We start from the raw sequence: 22,965 nt of genomic DNA, 5'->3' as shown, positions 1-22,965 counted from the left end.
ACTAGACTAGATCCGAGCCTCTTAATGTTTAAGTTTTCTGGTTAAAACCTCCAGCTTTTGGTTAACAACTTCGTATCTGAAGAACGGAAGCAAAACAATATGAAATGTAGGATTAATATATTTTATTCGTTCATGCTTTAATTTTGTTTAGTTATGTCTATTTGCTTATTTATTATACCCCCCCCCCAAAAAAAAATGTACAAATAATAAACTCCCTTAAATTTACTTCGTCAACCACATCTAAAAACAACCACTCCGTTTTTGTAGGTTCAACCTAAAATCATATTTACCCTACCACTAGAAACAGCACACTGCTTGAATGACTTAAAAGAATGATCAACCAGAATAACTATCTTTTTCCTCCATACTGATTACAAACAAATCTGAAATAATCAGCAAATTAATTCTAGCCTAATGAGCACAATATTCAGTACATGTAGCTCGCCAGTTTCCATATCTGACCTTTCACACTGATCCCATCATATGGTTTGGTAAATTTTATGATAAGCACATTTCATACAATTACAAAGGAACAGTTTTGCATTTGGATGTACTTATTCACAAAACAAAACAAAAAATATCAACAAATTTTAATATTAAAACACTAGTAATCTTTGGCATTAAGTTCCACACAAATAAAAAAGAAAGGTTTAAGAGTATCTTTAAGCCAATGCTACTACAATGACACATCTGATAGAAGAACTGCATTCTGACAAAAAAAAAAGAAAGAAAGAGAACAATTAATGTTCTCCAATCATAATTCATTTTTTAAATTCATTCACGCTTAATGTTTCAGCTAAAGGGTGAGCATAAAACAAAACATATGACCTCTCATTCTTATAGGTTATGAATTCATATTCATTTTGTTCTTTCTGGTGTATTACAAAGCTTTAAAAGAAATAATAATTACACTTCAAAAAAACTCCTTGATTTACAAACAACCTTTATTTTTCCCAGTCTGGCTACATAAAAAGGATGGACCTTTTTTATATATATATATATGTGTTTAAATATCCAACTCATAACTGATTTACATTTAAAAAACAACATGACCATGGACTAACAGAAAATTAAACAATTAAAATGATAAAAAAATGTTAGTTTACATATAATGGTCCATTCCACTTACCTATAAAATATCTTGGAATTTTCAAAAAAAGATTAATTAAGATTCTGTCTGCTTTTATGGATTGGAAAGTATACTTTAACATCTGTTTATCCACATAATGAAATGTGCCAAATTTGGCTAAAAACTTTCAAAGGTAAAACAAAAACTTAATCTGAAAATAAATATGAATAAAAACACATTAATATTGCAGGGACTGTCATGCCAAAACCTAAAGCTATGTTTTCAGCCAATCATTTCAATACTCAGTTTTTTTTGTTTTTTTTTATAAGGTCTTCGTTAATCTCTAGTTTAAATTTCATGCCTACTTTTTTTCTTTATAAGGTCTTGGTTAGTCTAGTTTAAATTTCATGGCTACTTTAATGATCTGTGCATTGGGTGATGTCTTTAAGAGTACACTAAAACTCAGTTGGATTAAAAACAAAAGTGAGTTTAAATTTTGTGATTATCATCTAAGGATGCTTCAATTTTCTCTACTAATACACTGAGCTACTAGGTAATATGCTGAATTAAGAAAAAACTCAGTATATTTCCAACTGTTCGTGAACAAGTTTTTAAATAGTGTGGGCAGGAATGTTGAGAGCCAGCACAGGCCCTGGGGGCAAACATCCTTGCCAGGCCCCCTTTCTCTCTCTCTTTTTTTAACATTTTCAAGTATTTATTAAAAAGAAGATCCTAAATTAGGACAGCAACGAGCTCATAAATCAGACAAAATCATTGCAGCAGCCATTTTTCCTCACAGTATAAGTGTAAAAACGTTAATGAAGTAACAACAAATATCTAGTAAATCTATAAAGTAACAAATACATATTAATTATTACTCTAATTATTGTTTCAGTCATTCTTAATGTATCAAACGTCTATATGCAAAGAAAAGCCAAAAACTACGGTTTTTATCATTAAATGAAGATATAGCCTAAAGATGCTTTGCGGGCTTTACGGCATAACCAGGTTTCGTTCATCTGGAACCCTGGGCAGTTGCCCCGTTTGCTTGTTGGCGAGCCTGAGTGTGGATAGTTAGTTATGCAAGGTATTGTTGGAACAATGTGTTTTTTTACTACAAGATTATGTATGAGCAACATGCAGAAGTGAAAAACAATTACTTAGTGTTCTGTGCTAGATTTAAAAAAAGAAGAGATTATTTCTAAGCCATACACAAATATGTTTTTTAAGATCAGAAGGTTGTCATTCCACTCTTATCTATTTATTACAAATGACAACTGTTGTACCTACATAAATACCACTCTAATACTACAATCATAATTCTAATAAACTACTAAGCAAACTGTATTTTTAATTTGTCTTGACATGCAGACAGTTGAACTGCATTGATTTAGGCATGAAATGATTTTTCAGGTAATTAATATATTGACTCCACCCTAAATAAGTTATCAAAATAACCTCATTTAATAGTGCTAAAATGTATTGATGCAAAATGTGCTTCAAAGTAGAAACACAATACCAGTTAAGAACAAATATTTTTTATGAAGAAAGACATGACTATAGCTTCAGATAAAACTTGCAATACTGTTTTTTTTTAGGAGGAAGTTGCATTTTTGTTTTCCTTCCTTGAAGAATTATACTATATCAACATTCTGTATACTGCAGTTGTTCTTCCTTTAGCCAGGCAACAGGAATTCCCAACTTAAGAAATTGTCTTGGTTGCTCTAGATGATTTCTGAATAAATGGAGGGTAGCCTTTACCAACTCCCTTGTAGAGGGAAGCTTTGAAATTAAAATACAAATACAAAATCAAGCAGTGACTGCAAAAGTCAACTGAAAAGTCCAAAAATAAACAATAACTCCTCAGGTTATGCAAGGATCTCCGAATAAAATGGCTATGCTACATAATTATGAAGGAACTGAAGTTAATCCACAAGCAGTTCAAAGTGAACACTTCCCAACCGTTCCTTCCTATCATGCTTGATATTAGCAGCCCAAGCTTTGCACTCTATGTTCATCAGTACACCTGAGGTAGGGTCCCGAAAATGAACAAAAACAAAAGGAGACAGATAACCTGGTTGGTTGGTGAAAGGGAAGTAATAGTTTGGAATGCCTTGGGATGGATAATAGCTAATAGGTCCAATATTTTCTTTGTCAGCTGGGTTCTAGGGGAAAAAAATTAAATTAGATTTATCCTGAACCAGAAATAATAAATTTGTTGTGTATCAGCAAGGAAAAAAGCAAGTGATAAATTCTATCATTTAGCATCCAAACCATTATATTTTATGTTATAAAACAGACATATACTACTACCATATAATGATATATTATTGCTTCAAAAAAAAAGTAAAAAAAAAAAAGATTTGACTAAGAAATATAATCCTTATATCAACAGAGTAATGAATAATATTACCCAAGTTACAGGTATTTCAGTGTACATGGTATAATATTGAAGTTCTTTGTTTTATTTCAGGTTAACTGAGTTTTCTAGCATTGGAACATACTTTATTTTTTTGTTTTTACATTAACATTTATCAACGTATAAAAAATTATACTGATAAATAAATTCAAAGCTTTTCAAAAATTTAATGGATGTATTTTACAAAACACTGATAAAAAAAAACAAATTATTATAATATTGTATCTTGAACAGTGTATTATCATTATTTAATCTGACCATGTATTGCAGTAAATGTTAACCTGAAGTATAACATTAACCCAAAAAATTATATTCTCACCACACAAATAAAGCAGTTTGTAAATATGTGTATTGCTGTTTTTGAGAATTCAGAGTTAGAACAGTTGAAATGATAACCCAAAAATCACAGTTGTCCAACAGCAATATTTCATTCTACTTTACTTCTTTTGGAAGAAAAAGGTTTAGCTGACTATGAAATAAGAATCTGTTAAATGAACATTTAACATAAACAACAAAACTAGTATCAAGATAATACCAGAACCAGAAGTGTTAATGACCGATAACGTCATGAATGAAGTTATGAGTAAAATGTAGGTACCTGCATGTAACCAATGGGGAAGCAGAAACATTATAAAGATTTTAAAATGCTTCAAGGAACTGTGGGTACAAGAAATTATCAATGGAGTTAAGTTTATGGTATGTAGTTGGAGAGAAATATAAAAGGTTATGATCCAATTAATTTAATATTATTTCATGCTTTTTCTTCTATGAAAATATTAATTATTTCTGGCACATGGATTTATTTGAAATGCAAAAAGGCATGTCTCATTCAGTTATCATGACACTATATTAATTTGATCGAGAAAAGTTGGACCAAATTTAGTACTTAAGTACTTGAAAATCAAAATAATATTATTCAAAAAGCATGCAAAAATTTAAGAAATTTCAAAAATATTTGATAAACTTATTCTGATAATTACCTCGCCTTCACAAGTAATATACACATATCTAGGATCATACTTCTTTTTCAGGTTTTCTGGCATACTGTCTGGTAAACTTTTGTTGTCATAAGGTTCTGGTTTCCAATTATAGATCTGAAGAAAATTAAAAAAAAAATTGTGCATCTACAATGAGATGTATCTGAGAAAAATAAAAATTTAACAGTAGTTTTAAGTTACAAATATTTATAATGCTAGACCTTGTCAAAGTTTATTCGAGAACCAATTCCAAGGAAGAGTCAATCTATCAGTTTCAACTTAGTCATGCTATTTAGTACAACAAATTGATTTCAACTTTTACAAGTACTACTTAGTTCTTTTTTAATGTACAGTCTATTTATTCTGTTTAGCTGTACCTTTTTAATATTATCCCTATGGTTTCAGCAGCCTGTTGGCTTCTAACTGTACAAAATAACATAAATAACATGACAAACTACTATTCCCTTAAGCAACTTAGTAAATTCCATTGAGAGAAAATGATTCAAACCTACCCGATTAATTTTTATCAGAACACATGGACGACCTACATCATATCCAAATTTTCGTGAGTAGCTACAATTATTGTTAATTTTGTCCAAATTAAAGTGACAAACTTCATCAGGTTTTCGAGTCTCTTCAAAAGTACACGTAGTTAAATGTTCTCCATGTTGCTGTCCTCCTTGATACTCTAGAGAAAAAAAATATAAGCAATATAACACAAAGTTATATAAACATTAAAAAGTTCACAATGCTGATAGACTACAGAAATCAAATTATGAAAAAATACACTTATGTACTGATATGCTATAGAACGTGAAATATAAACACTATATTGATACAGCTACAGAAATAACCCTGCATGAAAGCTATATTTATATAATATTGATATGTATAATAACTCAATAAATCCAAAAAACAAATACTATTGATAATAAGCTATTACCAACAATGCTACACTATCACCTCAAGAAATAAAAGAAATCAAAAATACAAAAGTATGCCCCTGGACTATAGAAAGAATACAATAATAAATTATACCACCCTGATAAACTACTGATCTAAAATGAAATGTTAAAAGTACTACACAATTCTACTTGCAGGCTAAAAAACAATAACAGTGTAATTTTCTATTGCATCTTCATATAATACAATGACAATTTTGTTATAAAAGAAATTTACCATGTTCATGTGATAGGAATCAATATAATTGTGAAATTTAAATAGCAATCATACCAAATATTAGTATTGTTATAATGAAAAAAAAAGGCTCTTAAAAAATGTTTTGCACAAGTTTATTTCTTATTTCTGAGTAACCCAGATAAATTACCTTTATTTATTCATTTCAAAATATTTGGTATATATGCGTATGTATCTTACCTCCTAAAAACTCGTTAAGAGAATCAACCCAATATTCCCACTGGTTTGAACTACCATGACGAAACCAAATAAGAGTACTGTCCACATTTTCTTCAGGTGGTAATGGCCTGAAACCTACACCTGAAAATCAGAGAGCACTAACAAAGTTAGTTTATTATGCAATATTATATTTATCAAAATGTCTTTTGTTTGCATGAGAATAACTTTAGGATGAGTTGAAAAATACATAGAACCTAAAATAATGAGGTAATATGCTTGCATTTACTTAGGTGTTAGTTTGATTAAAATGTATCATTGTTTAATATGAGAAAGGCTAATAATACAATACAAAACCTAAAACAGTACTTCTTAGCTATAACTGAAAAGTAACAGATAAAGAAGTTATGTTCAATAATGAACTAATTAAAAAATATTTTGTTTTCAACAACATGCACATGTATAAATAGAATTTAGTATTATCAGTGGAGTTGTAAGTATTAATATACTCTGTCAAAGCACTTAAATAAAAATTACTACCATTAACAATGTTCATGTCTTTTACCACAATAATTTTCATGGTCAGAGGTGTACTAAATTAACTTTACAAAATATGATCCATAATATAGAATATTAAAACTTAAAATTACATTATAAACTTTCTCTAAAAGTGAAAATCATATACACATTAATATTTACAGGATGAAATGAAAACAGCAAGAAATTTCAGACCTGACCAAATAGAAAAGTAATAATTGAAATGTTCTAACCTTGTAAATAAAATGTTTTATGTTTTATCAACCGTCTTTATGTTCATTAATAAACAAGTAGTTAACAAATAGTAAACATTTCACTTAGATGACACAAAAAAGATACCTGGACTATTTCCAATTCTGCCTGAATCAAGTTTCCATTTTGGTTGATGGTAATCCACAGTTACATAAAATACCATCAACATTACTGTCCAAAAAGCAACCAGGCAGGCATAGTAAATGATGTAAAAAATTGTAATTTTGGCTAAAGGAAGAGACAAAAAAAGCAGTATTAATAATATAATAAGAACTTGCATCAAACCACCAAAACAAGATATGTAACATTAATTACTACACCTCTAGATTATTTTAAAACTAGAACTAGAAAAAAAACTACGAAATAGTGTAGAGTTTAAAGAAGCAACCATAATCAGTCTTGTCAAAAACATACAATAAAATATTTTATTGAGAATAGTGAATTATGTAAAACAAATAAGGGAAAGAAATAATGTAACTTTCTGAATTGAGAGCTAAAAACTCTGCAATTAAAGATTTTATTCAGAATTTTTTCAGTAAACTTTAATAATTTTTTTCCTGTAAAATAGTAGTAAGAAATGAATTTGAACATTATACATCATATCCTACTAAATTCAACATTAACAGGTTTTGATATTTGTGATTACAATCAATCATGTACTCTATAATTCTGACATCCACATTTTGTTTAATTTCAACTAGTAACAGATTCTACAAATTTAAGAAAGTTCAATTATTTAAGAGCCATTTCATTATGTATTGCAGAATTAAACTTTACATATTGACAGATATTTTAAAATTAAAAGCCATAAGTCAATGAACCTTTTTTTTGGCAACTTTGTACGTGCCTAAAACAAAACAGTTGTTACCTAAAAATAGGGCATTATGAAATGTAAGTTTTAAGGAAAAAATATTAAGAATATTTTTTGAATTAGTCTAAATATTCACTTGACTAAATATGAATCTATTTAATGCATCAATATTTGAAAACAATGTGGTTGAAAACTTATCTTGGGGATTTATTAAATATATTCTGCATACAAGTATTGTGTAAAACACAGTATAGCTTTACTTATCTCAACAGATAATTCAAAAAAGATAATGATTTTGGAACATAAAATGTAACTTATTTTATTAAACAATTTAACAAAACCAATTGCTTTTGACATCAAAAGTACAGAATATGAGGATATGATCATAAGATGCATTTTTTTTTTTTATAACATGGGATGTAAACTCAGAAAATTCAAATAATGGTTAGGTTTTAGTACAAATGCAGAAATTTTTCAGAATGAGTGTCGGATAAAAAATCTATACATTCAATTTTAGTAACCAATTCACCAAGCTTTCTCAAACTATATAGTTATGCTCACCACTTATTCATGTCAAACTTGTAATGAATTAGAGCAAACAAAGAGGTTGTGTGTAGATAATTTTTTCCATAAAATTTTTTTAAACCATCATGATTTAGGTTGGCATAACTACAATTTATTGGTTAGTTTTTAGATCAACAGCCTATAATATCATTCAAAAATGATGCAGTGATGTCTTAATACAAAGAGTTTATAAATACCAAATAGGATAATTAATAAGCTGGGCAATCTAAATAAAGGGATTGTCAGATCCTAATAGAAAGAGTTGCATTAATTAAAATGGATGTTAACAAAGATTCAACATCCACAGTAACCAGTAAGAAATATATATATTCTTAATTAAATTCTTTCAATGAAATATTTAGTCTGGGATATGCAAGTGTCAAGATGAAGAAATAGTAGTGTAAATAAAATTCTACAGAATGGCCTGGATTAACATTTATGAATTTTAGTTCAAAAATAAATAATGGTTATTTTGATGCCTTCTGTTATTTCATTTATGAATAAGTATTTATTACATTTTAAATGTTGTCATAAAATTGTTAAGTAGGATTTTCTAAAAGATTATTTTAGCTTCTCTTTTCCAAGTTTTATGGTAAACTAAAAAATAGTGTTGAATTTAAATATTTTTTTATTGTTCAGAAATAAATAAAATATTTTATAAAAAAATTCTTACTTTTGAAATTATATCAGTTTTGTCAGAAAAAAAAGTATCTACATGACATTTTAGACTATTATATTTTAAAAATAACATATCAAAGAAAGCTATTTATGAAGGGCGTTCATAATGCAATAGTACTCTATTCATTCTTAATGAATTCTGGAGATGGAAAAGATTATTCACCCAAGAAAGTTTTTGGATCATTTTTGAAGATTAATTAATATAATATATCCTATTCAAAAGAGGAAAAGATCATATTAGACAAATCCCTAATGTCCAACCCTATAATGTATTAAGCACACATAACAAAATAAAAAACAGATGATTGACTATAAATACATACCTTGATCAATAACAATTAAAATCTAATAAACTTATGTCAGACACACACAATGGCTTTATAGTTCTAAAGTGCAAGAACTGGAGTATTTTTGATACATCTTAACAAACTTTACAAACTGGACAAAAACAACAAAAGTTACAAGCAACAACTGAAATTGTAGTGCCAGTGAACAATGTCACATCTAGTCTCTCTCTTAAATGGAATAACAGAATAATTTACGTTAAAAGTGAAATTCTCAGAGTTTAGACACCTCAGTTCAATATCCAACTAAAATATTTATAAAAAAAAACTATAAAGTTTACATAATATTGGACAATACAAGTTAAATATCTTATTAATTGTTATGGTTTGAGGTGCAAGCAATACAGGCCTTTCCTGACCCATAACTGTACATTGTGTTTCCTGGTTTTAAACTTGCATACATGCATGTATAGCAATTTAACTAGTTTAAGAAAGGTTTTATAGGGAAAAAATCATAGTGATTTTTTATTACTTATGCTTAAAGTACGCTGATAGTGAAAGAAACTGTAAGATACTAGTTTTTGCTGCTGCAAGTTAAGTGAAATTCAGTTTATTTACAGACAACAGTTATCACTTTCTAAATACACTTATCTTTAAACAAACATTTTTCTTGTCCTACACTTCAAGTTTGATATTCTATATAAAGAAACTTATCATTCTCTTTGATCCCAACCCTCATATTCACTACTGTTATGTAACTGATATCAAATTATCAGTCAATGACTTGTATTGTTACTTGTTCTACATTATTACTATAAAGCTTTATTTTCCACAAACAGGGACAGATTAAGGGTGAGTGATCCCAGGTGGTGGCCCAGTGATGGGTCCCCTATTTTGCACTGACATCCTGCAGTATATTTCATTATTATAATGTACTGGTAAAGCCCCTCTTTACCCCCCCCCCCCTCCTGCAAGTGATGTTAACTACTTGAAAACAAACAGGAAAAAATACATAATGCAAAAACAAAATGAACAGTATTTGACGATTTCACTTTTTTTACTGTTGAAAATACCAGCTATTACTTTTGCAGACTCCTATACCATTGTAACTTAATAAACGGAACCAATTTTAGTAATAAATGAATAGATTAAAGTTTTAGGTGCTTTAGTCATGCAGCAGTTGAAATACAATAAGTCATTTTGAACAAAGTTTTGAAAAATGAATTATTTTGAGAAAGACCTGTTTTTCACTTTGAATAATCTGTACAAAAATACTTACTGTTTTTTTTCTCTTTAAATAAAGCAGCATGATGTTCCCTCAACCTTTCAGTAGCCCCAAAATCAAGGATAATTATTTTAATAATGAAAGCTTAGAAGTTACATTGTGAATTCAAAGACCTCTTACAGCTTTCAAACAGATGATAAAATGTAAGAAGTAATATATATACGGGATAAAACATAATTATATGTTTCTGTTTTCTAAATTAATTTACTACTCCAATTAAATCGGTTAACTTTTCCAACTTTCTGTGAGCTATGTTACTTTTTAAATACTACCTGATAAAGGTTCTACAACTAATTCTGCACCTTTTCTGTTCATATTATCGAAAGACAGATAAACTAAAATATAAAAGAAAAAACTGATTTAACGTTAGAAAGTTATTACCTTGTCTTTTAACCTACATAGACCTATTAATATTATTAAACCGTATATGAGCCTCGTAAACAAATACGCTCAATTTCTTTCATGTATTCATGCACTAAATATTTGAAATAAATGAGCACAGAATAAACTTCCTAGGCAGAAAAAAAAACATGTTTTACTTTATAATAGAATTTGCCCGTACTACGCCTAACAGGTATCCACCCTTCAAAATTAGCATGGAATCTTCCACAACAGGCCTAAGTAGAAGCACAAACGGGACATACCAGCAGCCATGCTACCAAGTTACTTTAACGTAAACTGTAGTGCTAAATCACACGCTATATCATCATATCAATTCTCATCTGTTCTCTCCACACTGAATGCTTGAATTGTAGACCCCCCCCCCCCACTTACAAAATATTAAATTACATTTGCAACACTCATTAATATCATCTGGAACGTTATTAAATGTTGTAAACTTTTCACAGTGCGTTTAGTATAGCATGGGCTTTTTCATTTCACAAATAGGCTTGTTTTTGTTTTGTTTAAACTATTTTGAGGGAGTAACGAATTTTTAGTATTTATTTTGCAATTTATAACTTATAAAGGTGTTGCTTGAAAATTATTTAGAACATATACAGTTTAATTTTACTGTCAAGTCTTACAAAAAATTTTTCACTAACTGTATGCTTTCTTATCAATATATCGACCTCAATGCCTTTAGATTCCCAGGACTTGTCACTCACTTATCTCCTAAATTTACACAGGGACAAGGTCCAGGCTGAGAACCTCAGTAAAACACACGTTTTTCAACGCTGGGCTAGGCGTATCTTTTCCTACCCGATGAAATAAAAATTTGGCTCAAAACGTACTTCTACATCATGGTTTTACGACATCAAGTACCGCAACAGGTTATCATTTCAGACCATAAAATAAACTCAATCTTTAGATAACATACCATATGAAGCATAGTTTATTTCACTTGTGACACTGCATTTTGGGGTTAATAGTACTAGAAGTTATACAATGTTAAGCTACAGGGATGCTGGCAAAAACAAAACAACAATAAAAAACACCAAAAACTATGCACGGAAGGTCTGGCAAGTTGGAGCTAAGCCCCTCCTCCTCGGATACTCCATAACTACAGAAAGGTTATAATTTCCTAACCTTTTGTGTTTTTGATGTCGACTGAATTTCGGTTTGAAAATTTTTCCTTTGGAAAAAATGTACGCACGTGAAATTATGCAAACGGGGTGCGGTGGCTTTAGGCTATAATACTGATAAAAAATTGTACAAAGAGAACCTTTAACTCTCACAAAAACACACTTAATATACAACCTAAGTTGCCAGGTATTGTATCCAATGTTTTAAACAGTTAAGAGCTCTTAGGCTGTGCACTGTTAGCAATGAATACTCTCAATAAGCTGAGGTATATAACGACTTCCGTTGCGTAGCGTCGGCTAACAATGATTATGTTGGTGTAAACAGTCGTCATGAGCAATGAAAGTGGTTCATAATAGGGATCGTAAGGAATTACAAAAACCCGAATAGAACGTTCGGGCAGAAAGCACCTTAAACAGTAAAGATTCAGTTCAAAAAACACTTTAAAACCTTTATTATTGACTACTATGGCTATACACATAAAAATGCACAAAAAAGCACGCATATTAGGCTTGCAAGAAAAAGAAAATCCGCTCATAAACGGTGCGTTTGCAATTCTTATTTACTTATTCTTTTGCCAGCCTACAACAAAAACGGCTTCGTGTATTAAACCCAATTTTTTTTGTAGAATATTAAATAAGGTAGATAAAGTCGTAGTGGCACTAAAAAGTCGATTTATTTCTTCTATGTAAGCTAAAAAATATCATAATTCTCGTGCAAACGACGTTATAATTACCCCTTGAAGCTAGCTTTCTTACGAACACCTGGTGTTCCTTCAAAAAACTTAAGTATAGGGTGAAACAGGAATTACCAACCAATAATAGATGACTAACGTGTAAATACTGAAATGCTTTGTACACTTACAATCGATGTCTTTAGGGAGTCAACCCCTATATTATATATGAAGTGAAGAAATAAAAAATAGTAATAATAATACACATAACATAAAATGTTATTTCACAAATTTGTAGAATAATTATTTTAAAAGATACGAAGCTTTATTTAAAGCGAAGTTTTAGAGGTATGCGTCTTATTTGAAAAGGTTACTTTTCTACTGGTAAAATTTTATACGCGGTTAGTGGGGGTTGTGTCTTAGTCCAGGCATAGGTTTGCCCATTGCTTTGCATTATATATATATAATAGAAACTGGCATAAGATAGAGTAATTAGATAGAGTAATAGATAGAGAATTTAGTTACACAGAAACTATAAATGCTCACTATATTCTCACTATCTCCATGACAATCTCTAGATGCAGCTTAACATTTTACATCTCAAACTAATGCGATCAAATAGTCAATAGCTACAGTCGGGCCCTCTGAGGGGTTCAGAGAGGCCCTTGGCTATGACAAAAAAAATTATGACATATGAAAACAAAACAAGACTGCCATTAGCCCAAAAGGAAAGAGAAACACAATTTAAATATTTAATTTGCAGCTCTAAGCTGAGAGTGTGTCGCATTTGGGTCTGATTTGGAGGCACATAACAAGTCGCGAAACTTAAAAACAAAAAAATAATTCAAAATTGGAGGCCTCTTTGAGCTTGAGACCTGGACAAAATGGCTTTCTTGGTCCCCTCTAATTGGCCCTAGCTAGAGTAAATCATCATGAACTGTATCAGCTAGCTACTAGCTATATTTATTATCATTACAATGTACAGAGTTAGCTACCATATCAAGTAGTCCTTTGCCCAGAGTTGAGCATAAAAAAAAAAGGCAGCAAACGACATAAATATAAAATTTGGAATTTAAAAACCTGCAAACAGAAATCCTAAAAAAAATACAAAAAAAACAACTAAGGAAACAAAGTTGAAGGTACTGTAGATATTATTTACTCAAACTAAAAATCCCTATTTTGACTTCACCAAATGTATTTGTAGGTAATATCATGGAACCAAAATAGGGGTTTGCAGTTTGAGTAAATAATGTCTACAGTATCTCCAGCCTTCTTTCCTTACTTTTTTTACGATCCCTATTTGGGGTTTTTTAAATTCCCAGTTTTGTTATTTATCTTGTACATTATACAATACGAATGGTGTTAACATAACTGCTCAGTTTGGTTTTATTAAGATAATGACTGAAATATCTAAACATTGGATTAATATCAACAAAACATTACATTCTACGATAACACAATATTTCTCTCTTCATAAAAGGTACATTCAATACTATTGCACATTTCCCGGAAAACATTCCAGTGTAAAACTTAATGACCATAGGACCAAAATGTTTACATGAATGCTATGGCTCACTATTGTATGGGACTTATAAATGATGAAAGAGTCAGTTGAAGTCAAAACGACGCAAGGAAAGTACTTATGGAACTCTGAAGGATAAATGGCTACTGAATGAAGCATTGATGGGTACATGTATTTGTGATAAAGTAACACACTCAAATCGAAAGTGAATAATATGGATTAATGACCCCGACCATTATATTATTTACTCAGGGCTTTAGTAGAAGAAGCTCAGAACTGCAGGTCGGTAAGAATCTTCAGTTACCGACTTTCGTGAGTTGGATGAACGATGTCGGGTATCACGATGCCTTCAGATTAGAAGTTTGGGTAAACAGTGAAAAACAATAAGTGATAACAACATAGTTCAGGTTTACGTGTATGGTGTTTGAGTTCACACTGGGACTGGTGCCAAAGGTGGGACCACACTAGTGAAATGTGAAGTTTAGTTAGTGAAATTTAAAGACTAAACATTTAAAAATGAAATAACATATCTGAAAACAAATCAGAAATATGCTTCAAGATGTAAAAATGACTGCACTTTGTTATTAAGATAGTTTGACTCAGTGTACACTTCTGTTTTTATTTTTCCTGCTTTCTTTCGTACAGCCAAAAGTATGGAAATCAAGCTTGCGATTTGGTTTAGATAAAAACCCTTTTGTATTGAAACACAAGTGATGCTTCGCAGAAAACACTTCAGAGGTCGATATGGGGTGCGTGAAATTATACTGTCCATGGTGCGTATACTTGAACAATGGTTCACAAAATTTTCTCACTCCAGAGAGCGACATAATCTCTGTAAACACCTTAAAGGCAGTAAACATTATTATAAGCCCATACTTCTCCCATTACAGTATCTGGTTTACAGGTGCGAAGTACACTGAATGTAGATGTTATCTTGGGGATTGTAAGAAAAAAATTTGACAAAATTTAGAATTTTAAGAACATGAGTATTTATTCAGAAGGAATTTTACATTCACTGTTTCCATTGGCGGCGCGAAGATTCGTTGCGCCCGGGAACAATGCTCTTTTTCCTTTTTTCGGCGCCCCTATCTTCGGTGACCAGCCCCAGACGACGCCTCCTTTACTTGGCGTCGGTGGCAATTGCCCCCCTCGACCGACTCCCTTCGCGTCGTCACTGACTGTTTCCGCAGGCTTGAAAAACATATTAGGGGATCAGCGGTTAGGAGATAAACTCGACAGACAATTTCCTTAACACGTGACAAATTCAGCCTAGTTAATAAACAGGCATTTGTGGACTGTATTAGCAATTCCAGTACGTGGTTTCGTATTATTATTTTTTGTCATTGCATAAAATACGTAAATATTAGATACGGGATACATACAATTTGCGATGTACTCATATATCATAACATCCAAAAGAAATAAAAAATTAGACATACACACACACACATTATTATTATTACTACTACTACTCCAAATAATTTAATCCACTTCTCATCATTTTTATTTGGAAGATTAAACTTGTCTAGATATAAAAAAAACACGTGCAGTTGGCCGCACAATTCTTTGCGAAAAATGGAATAATAAATACTTTAATAGTTTAAAGTTGATATGCACGGAAGAAAAAAAGCCTGCAAAGAAATAATTACGCCACCACATTATATACCTATAGATACATATATTACTCTATCTTATGCCAGTTTCTTTGGCTCTACTTTATATTTTTTAAAGCTAACCTTTACTAGCAATATCATTACGACAGCACTGCGGCCAATGCCTTGCATACAACTTTGGTGAATCTAAGAGCTTATGGTGTGAGGCAATATTACGTAATCTTCTACGTCACATATACGCGTAAGGCGTCCTAAATAATGCCGTTTTCGTAATAATCAAACAACTCAAATACAAAAGCGCTCATAATACAAAGATATCGGTCTTAGAATTATTTTTTACACTTAAACTAATTCCATAATAGCCAAAAACTTAATTCTGAGCGTATTTATACAATTCACTATAAAAAGCGTGAAGTTATTCCTTACACAAATTACAGTGACCTGAAATGAAACGATATAGTTAGTTTTCCGCAAAGATGTCTACGGGAGAAAAAACCTTGCATGGTATTAATCATTTATCACGAATAAGTCATTTTTTTAAGTTTCGCTAAACGTGTCTGTCTGATACGCCATTTTAAAACCTTGGAATATAACGATGTAGCAAATAATTGCCATTACTGGGCTAATGGTAAGAGAGAAACCAGTGAAAAAAATTTTAAAACTTCGTAAGCTAGCATAGATTCTGAATCAATAACAACAGCTTGCCATCTAGAATCCGCATCCCCCCCCTTTTTTTTTAACCACCTTTAATGCATTATCAATCCAATCCAAATGAAAGTATCACATGTGTGCATGTTTGAAGTTGCTATTGGCAACTCAAAAACAAACTGAAATTTACCTTTATACTGGGAAAGTGTTATATTTCATATTTTCCTAAAAATGAGAATAAACACTGAATTATTAAACTGGATGTTTATTATCAGAATCATTGAAAACAAATCTTAAGTCTAAAAAAGTGTGTATGAAAAATACATTAAACACCGAAAATGATATAAAAAATACAACACGCATCACAGTGTTCTTAAAATGCACTAGGTAACTAATTACTTGTCTAAAAAAACTAGCTTTACCAATTCCTCTGAAAATTCTACATTGACTTTAATATTAAAACAAGATACTGATAACACAAACTGAGTTTGTGCTGCATATTTAGATCTGCAAAACAATCATGGAAAAAAAACATTAAAACATGTACAGGAAGACTGGTTGTAAGTTATGAATAATTCATAGAGATAAACTGCAGAAACTGGCTGAGATTTCTGGTTCTCTTGTATACATTCTCCATACTTATTATGAAGACTACACATACACTTTCTATTCTCCCACTTTAATTATTAAAAATATACAGTACAAGCTCTCTCCGTGAGAGTTTTATGAAACTTCAAAGAATTGTTTGCAATGGATTTTTAAATATTGAAATAATTTCTTAAATTCATGTACATCAAAATTATCATAACAAATTATGAATTTAAAAATGTACTCAAATACCCTTTAAAGTCAATCTGCTAAAAATATTGTCTTTCCTCACTGTTTAATTTTATACCAATTTTTCACTTTATGGGTTTGTTGTTTAGCACAAAGCTACCCAATGGGCTATCTGTACTGTGCCCACCATGGGTATCAAAACCCAGGTTTTTAGCATTATAATCCATCAGACTTACCACTAAGCCACTGGGGGGCTCACTTTACAGGATACTAGTATGCAACTTTGTTACTTTGTAACAGAAAATAACACTAAAAAGCAAACAGATTACAGAAGATTTAATTGAAAATATTTATTGACTATCCAAAGTACATCAGATTTCTAGAAAGCTTTCAAAATGTAAAGTTAAGAGTTACAGTTTAAATGCTGTAAACTGGTAAAGCATTAGAAACTATAGGCCAAAAATATGTGATACAAATCATGTGAACTGCAGCTCTGCTGTCACTTCCTCTTAATTTGTCCATTTGAAATCAAAGCCAGAGGTATATAAAAATAGCATTTCAGGTCTATCTTTAATCTCTCACAAGTTACTACAAAGAGGCCATTCATTCAATATACCAGAACTTGTCAGCTGGTCTGGGGTCTATCTTTAATCTCTCACAAGTTACTACAAAGAGGCCTTTCATTCAATATACCAGAACTTGTCAGCTGGTCTGGGGTCTATCTTTAATCTCTCACAAGTTACTACAAAGAGGCCATTCATTCAATATACCAGAACTTGTCAGCTGGTCTGGGGTCTATCTTTAATCTCTCACAAGTTACTACAAAGAGGCCTTTCATTCAATATACCAGAACTTGTCAGCTGGTCTGGGGTCTATCTTTAATCTCTCACAAGTTACTACAAAGAGGCCTTTCATTCAATATATCAGAACTTGTCAGCTGGTCTGGAAAGTGAAAGACAAAAGATTCTCTGAAAAGCTATTTACATGTCTAGTATAATACTATTAAAAGTTATGGTTTAAATGCTGAAAGCTGGTGAAAAATTAGAAAGCAACAGGCCTAAAATTTATGAAAAATAGTCTAAACTACAGATCTGAAGTGTTTTTTTCATGACTCATTTTGAATCCAAAATTGACAAGTTGTATGCAGTGTATCTAACTCTTAATAAATATCTTAATTAACACAAACATAACTTCAGTAACTAAAATACTTGGAGTGTTACCTCTAATGCTTTTTTTTTATACAACTGAAGTATTAAACTTATTGTAATTAAAAACTTTAAGTAGGATGTTTCTCACTGAAGTGAAAGTGAACTAACATATGCCCAGTAAATTCTATTTATTCTTATAAAATATTTGATTCCTTAAAAAATACATATATTACAATGGTATTCTTTGATTTTCACAAAAACTACAATGTGTGCTAATTAAATTCCAGTCTTCACTGCACGATTTAAAGAAAAATCATACATATAAGTGAAAACTGGATCAAGTAAATCTTACTATAGTTACAGTATTAATACTACAGTCTTTTATGCAATGCATTTTAAAATGTTCTACTCAGGGCTACCCGACTACACTTATACTATTATGTGCTAATTAATGTGTAAGGCTAAATTATGCCATATAAACCTATTTCCAGAGCAGCTATGTCTATCAATATAAGTATTATTTATTTTTAAACTAACATTATTGTGGCCATAGGAAGCAGTAAGGCCAGTTAGGCCATGGCCTAACCACTTTTTCATGGCATGTATAGCTACAACTTAGTTTGAAGAGAAGTCACTAAACAGTAAACTGTAGTCCTGCTATGTTTGTTATCATAATAATAATAATAAATAAGCCATCATATGTTCATTATTAGTATTGATGGTACAAGTAGTACTAATTGTTATAGTAACAACTTAGATGTTGTTAATCATAATCATTCCTGTAGGAAGCAATTTTGGAGTGATCAGGATATTGCCAAACTAAATTATGTGAAACACTGTGTGTATAAAGTCCACTAACGGCATGCAATACATGCCATTTCTATTGGGTTCTCGGGAATGCCTTTAGAATTTTTTAAAAAAATTAATGGTATGAGTCTTGAATCTTTAGCCATTTTAACTACAAATACTACATACACACAATGTAACATATTGAATTAAAGGAAGCAAGCTCTAACACTCATCATATAATTACCTCCTTCCTGCAGCTAAGATTATGCGATTTTAGGACACCATTTCAGCCTATTCAGTCTCAGGTGCCTCAAGGCTTGGTGTGGCGCCGGAGCCCTTCGTAACCGACAGCCAATAGTAAGCAGGCCTTCTACTACAAGTTAGCCCAGTCTATTCTCAGACTTCACCTCCTAGCAAGTTTAAACTTAAAGGCATTTTCCGATAATGAAACACAGCCATGTTACACTAAATAAAATAGAAACAATTCAATTATAAATCTTACCCCAACTACTTCCTGTTCTTCCACAAAACTGTCGGGTTCTGGGGTTCCAGATGAATTCTCTTGCAGCTTCCAATTTAGTTTTCTCTTCCGGTGATTTGAAATACTCTATGTTTTTCTCTGCCATCTTTACAGCAATCAGACGATCGATCTAGTGCAACCGACTGCTTTCACGCAGTAACTACCTCAGCGTCTGTTGGATGCTCTACCAACACACCGAGAATTTGAACGGTAGATGACGCTTTCTCCAAAGTTGAACATATTTCGCAACGTAATGAAATTCTTCATTCTGCTTATACTTCGACATAAGATAGTTTTTATTCTAAAATTCAAACAAATTAAAATAATCAATGAAAATGAAGACACAAGTTGTATGATTTCATTTAAATGAAATTTAATAGAATCAACTTATCAGGAAATAGTGCGCAAAAAAGTATAGTTGACAGGGAGTCTGGTTATTATTATTATTAGATGTGCTGAAAAGTACAGAGCGTAAAGATATACGGAACCATCGAAAATAAATCTAACAATATTTCCTTTATTTTCAACCACGTCTCTCACTTTATGAGTATGAACATTTGAAAGGCTGGATAGAAACCTCAAGTATATTGTATTAGAAAATTTTTTATCAAGAAATTTGTTGTTATAAATGGAAACAGTTTAAATATTATTTCATATTAAATAAACAGAATAAATGCTAAATTAAACCAATAGTAATAACCGAAAACGACCGTATTACATAACAAGACAGCCGTTCTTGACATTAACTTTATATGAATATAAGAAATACGCTACATACAGTATTGTTTTTAATTTGCTTAATGTGTTTTCTAAAGCTTAGGAAACACGTTCTTCAAAATAAAAACAATTTTCAGCATGTTTGGTTGTTTTTAATTAAACACAAAGCTACACAATGGGCTATCTGTACTATGCCGACCAATCCGGGTATCGAAACCCGGATTCAAGCGTTGTAAGTCTGCAGACATACCACTGTGCTACTGAGGGGCATTTTCAGTATAAGATCTATGTTTTAGTTCATATCGTGTGTGTGTGTGTTTCTTTTTTGCTTCTTGTGACGCACAGTATCATTTCACATTGTAATGTTACAATTCACTTGACAGAGCAATGTTTTCTATCCTGAATTTGAGTCGGGTGTGGCCTATGACTTAATCGGTTGAAAGTACCTGTACAGACAGCGAGTGCTGCCAAGGCCAGCTTGATCACTGATGACTGATTGCACTTCTTCTGGTCAGCTGATCTAAATTAGGGATAGCTATGTTAGGTGGAGAAGAGCCGTGGATGGCCTATGCTCCACATGAGGTGCATGTTTACCACAGACACTCAACTCAACTTAAGCTTAAAAGACTCATCAAAACTATTCTCAAAGGGGGCTCTATAATAGAATATGATGTAGTGTTAAATACTGCGTATATTACCATATGTGATATCATTTATAAGCATTAATGAAATACACAAGGAACGTAATGAAAATAATTAGTTTTTAAATAAGAATATACTGCAAGTTTATTAATCAGAAAGCTAAGATACAACTTGATAGAAGCAAGAAGCAACCGAATATGTAATTTAAGGTTAATGGTATTTTTTTCATACTTTTGGTACTTTTTGTTACCTTTTCAGAATACCGTATTGGCCTATCTATGAATCCATTTTGCTTTTAAAATGCATAATGTAATCGTAATAGTAAAAATATATCATGAAATGGCATATGGTAGAGCTAACTGTTTAAGGTCTAGATAAATTTAATTAGTGCTCCATGACAGATCTCTGGACTACCTCATGAGGATTAACCTATAGCCAGGGTACCAATACAAAACAAGAAAGAATCCTCAATATCCGCGGCTGTAATTAGATCACAAATCGGCCAAGAGATGGAGTTATGAACTAAAAGTTTGTACTTGAAAAACAAGAGGGAATCTTCAATAGCCGCGGCATTTAAAATTCTTTTAGGAAAGATTAGAGTAAATTAATTTATTTTTGTGCGCCAGCAATACCAAGAGTGGGGCGCACGCATAATCGACTCGATTTTATTACTCATCAGGATCTCTACCAGCCTATTCTCAAACTGAAATTATTTTAGGCAGGATTAGAGTAAATTAATTTAAGAGACCTTGGGCGTGGTCAAATACATCAATCGAAAGGGTTTGACATCCTGAGTCCAATACTGTAACTAGATCTCAAATCGGTCAAGAGATGACGGAGCTATGAGCTAAAAGTTTGTACTTGAAGAAACAGAACAAACTCAGAGCCATTCTATGAGCCGCTACGCCGCGGTTAAAAAACAAGTTGGGTTGTTGGACTTTGACAGAGCAATTTTTATTTTCCTACTGAGCATACTTCTTTAGTTACTGACTTGAATTGTGATTAAATTAAATGATTTAATTATGAGATAAACAATTAGTGATAAACATTTCAAAATATTACAATATTACAAGTCTAAATATGGCCTAATTTAATTAAAAACTGAACCTGAGTTTGAAAATAGATTTTCAAATTTGGAATCGATCTGATTTTTCAGTTGTTGGAAGATAGCAAAATATTTGCTTTTTGGCACCCTGCCTAATGTTTATATATTATAATACAATAGCGTGTTTCTCAACGTGTCGATACCAAGGACCGTCTCGCTGCTTCCTTAAATTGTTGTGGACCACTAAAATGCAAGGGAAACGAAAAAGTATTACGATTTACGTATGAATATTTTGCCAGTTTTTTTATTTGTTTGTTTTTGTAAAATCCTACGGTCTAGTAATGTGGTTATGACGGAGAGGTGGTTGAGAAACACTGGGCTAATGTATTAAAACAGAAGCCAAACCTAAAGTAACAACATAATTCACAGTATAATTGGTATCAACTGCTGGAAACATACCAGTAAACTAAAGGTTATTTCACTGACATAGTATATAGTAATAAAAAATATATCTTCGCACTCTTGTTATTGATAACCGGTTAGAAACTCGGGCATAATTTCATATATTTTCCAAAATAATAAATTATTTCATTTATAAATTAAGTACTCTCACGATTTTTTCTCTAACCATTAAAGGAGTTACATTCTTGAAAAATTATAGCAAATAGATGACAGATAATGATATTGAGAGGACAGATAGTAACTTAAATATATAAAAAAATTAATAAAAACAAAATTGCTTGCAGCCAGGGTTAACGTAATTTAACGTTTCATATTACGTTTGGAATGATAACTAACAAAGCTACCAATACAACAGATCAATTACTTAATAATAATTAATTAACGCGCTATTACCTACGCTTATATAATATAAAATAATATAAAAATTATTTAACTCTACAAAGTTAAATATGGATGTAATATTCAATTAACATAGTTTAAATGAAATTTTAATTAAAGTGTCTATTGTTTAAAATATATATAGTTGTCACATCTCAATCAGCTGTTTTCTTTTCGTATAAAAAAAGTATCTAAAACCTTATCTGCTTACCATCGTACCAAAATTATCAAAATGGTACGGAAGTATCACCCGTAGTAACACTGGTGCCCCCCAGTGGCAT

At 31.2% G+C, this 22,965-nt stretch overlaps 1 protein-coding gene across 1 annotated transcript; it reads right to left on the bottom strand.

Moving 5' to 3' along the window:
- Positions 1-923: 923 nt before the first annotated feature.
- On the bottom strand, positions 924-19,615 carry LOC106469785 (sodium/potassium-transporting ATPase subunit beta-like). Its single transcript, XM_013930296.2, has 6 exons — positions 19,423-19,615; positions 6,695-6,835; positions 5,843-5,962; positions 4,978-5,153; positions 4,469-4,582; positions 924-3,234 (listed from the first exon to the last, which is right to left on the bottom strand). Exons 1-6 carry the CDS (start codon positions 19,544-19,546, stop codon positions 2,995-2,997), a joined length of 915 nt encoding a protein of 304 aa, XP_013785750.1. The 5' UTR covers positions 19,547-19,615; the 3' UTR covers positions 924-2,994.
- Between the last annotated feature and the right edge of the window lie 3,350 nt (positions 19,616-22,965).

Source organism: Limulus polyphemus, unplaced genomic scaffold (genome assembly GCF_000517525.1).
Source record: "Limulus polyphemus unplaced genomic scaffold, Limulus_polyphemus-2.1.2 Scaffold3656, whole genome shotgun sequence".
Classification (NCBI taxonomy): domain Eukaryota; kingdom Metazoa; phylum Arthropoda; class Merostomata; order Xiphosura; family Limulidae; genus Limulus; species Limulus polyphemus.
Note: the sequence above shows the minus strand (reverse complement) of the source record. Positions and strands in the feature narration are given on the sequence as shown.

Excerpts from the sequence above, each read along its gene's own strand:
- LOC106469785 (XM_013930296.2), bottom strand. The coding sequence starts at position 19,546 with ATGGCAGAGAAAAACATAGAGTATTTCAAATCACCGGAAGAGAAAACT. Across the intron at positions 6,836-19,422 it reads AAGAACAGGAAGTAGTTGGG|CCAAAATTACAATTTTTTAC; the intron begins GTAAGATTTATA and ends CTCTTCCTTTAG. Across the intron at positions 5,154-5,842 it reads TCTTAACGAGTTTTTAGGAG|AGTATCAAGGAGGACAGCAA; the intron begins GTAAGATACATA and ends TTTTTTCTCTAG.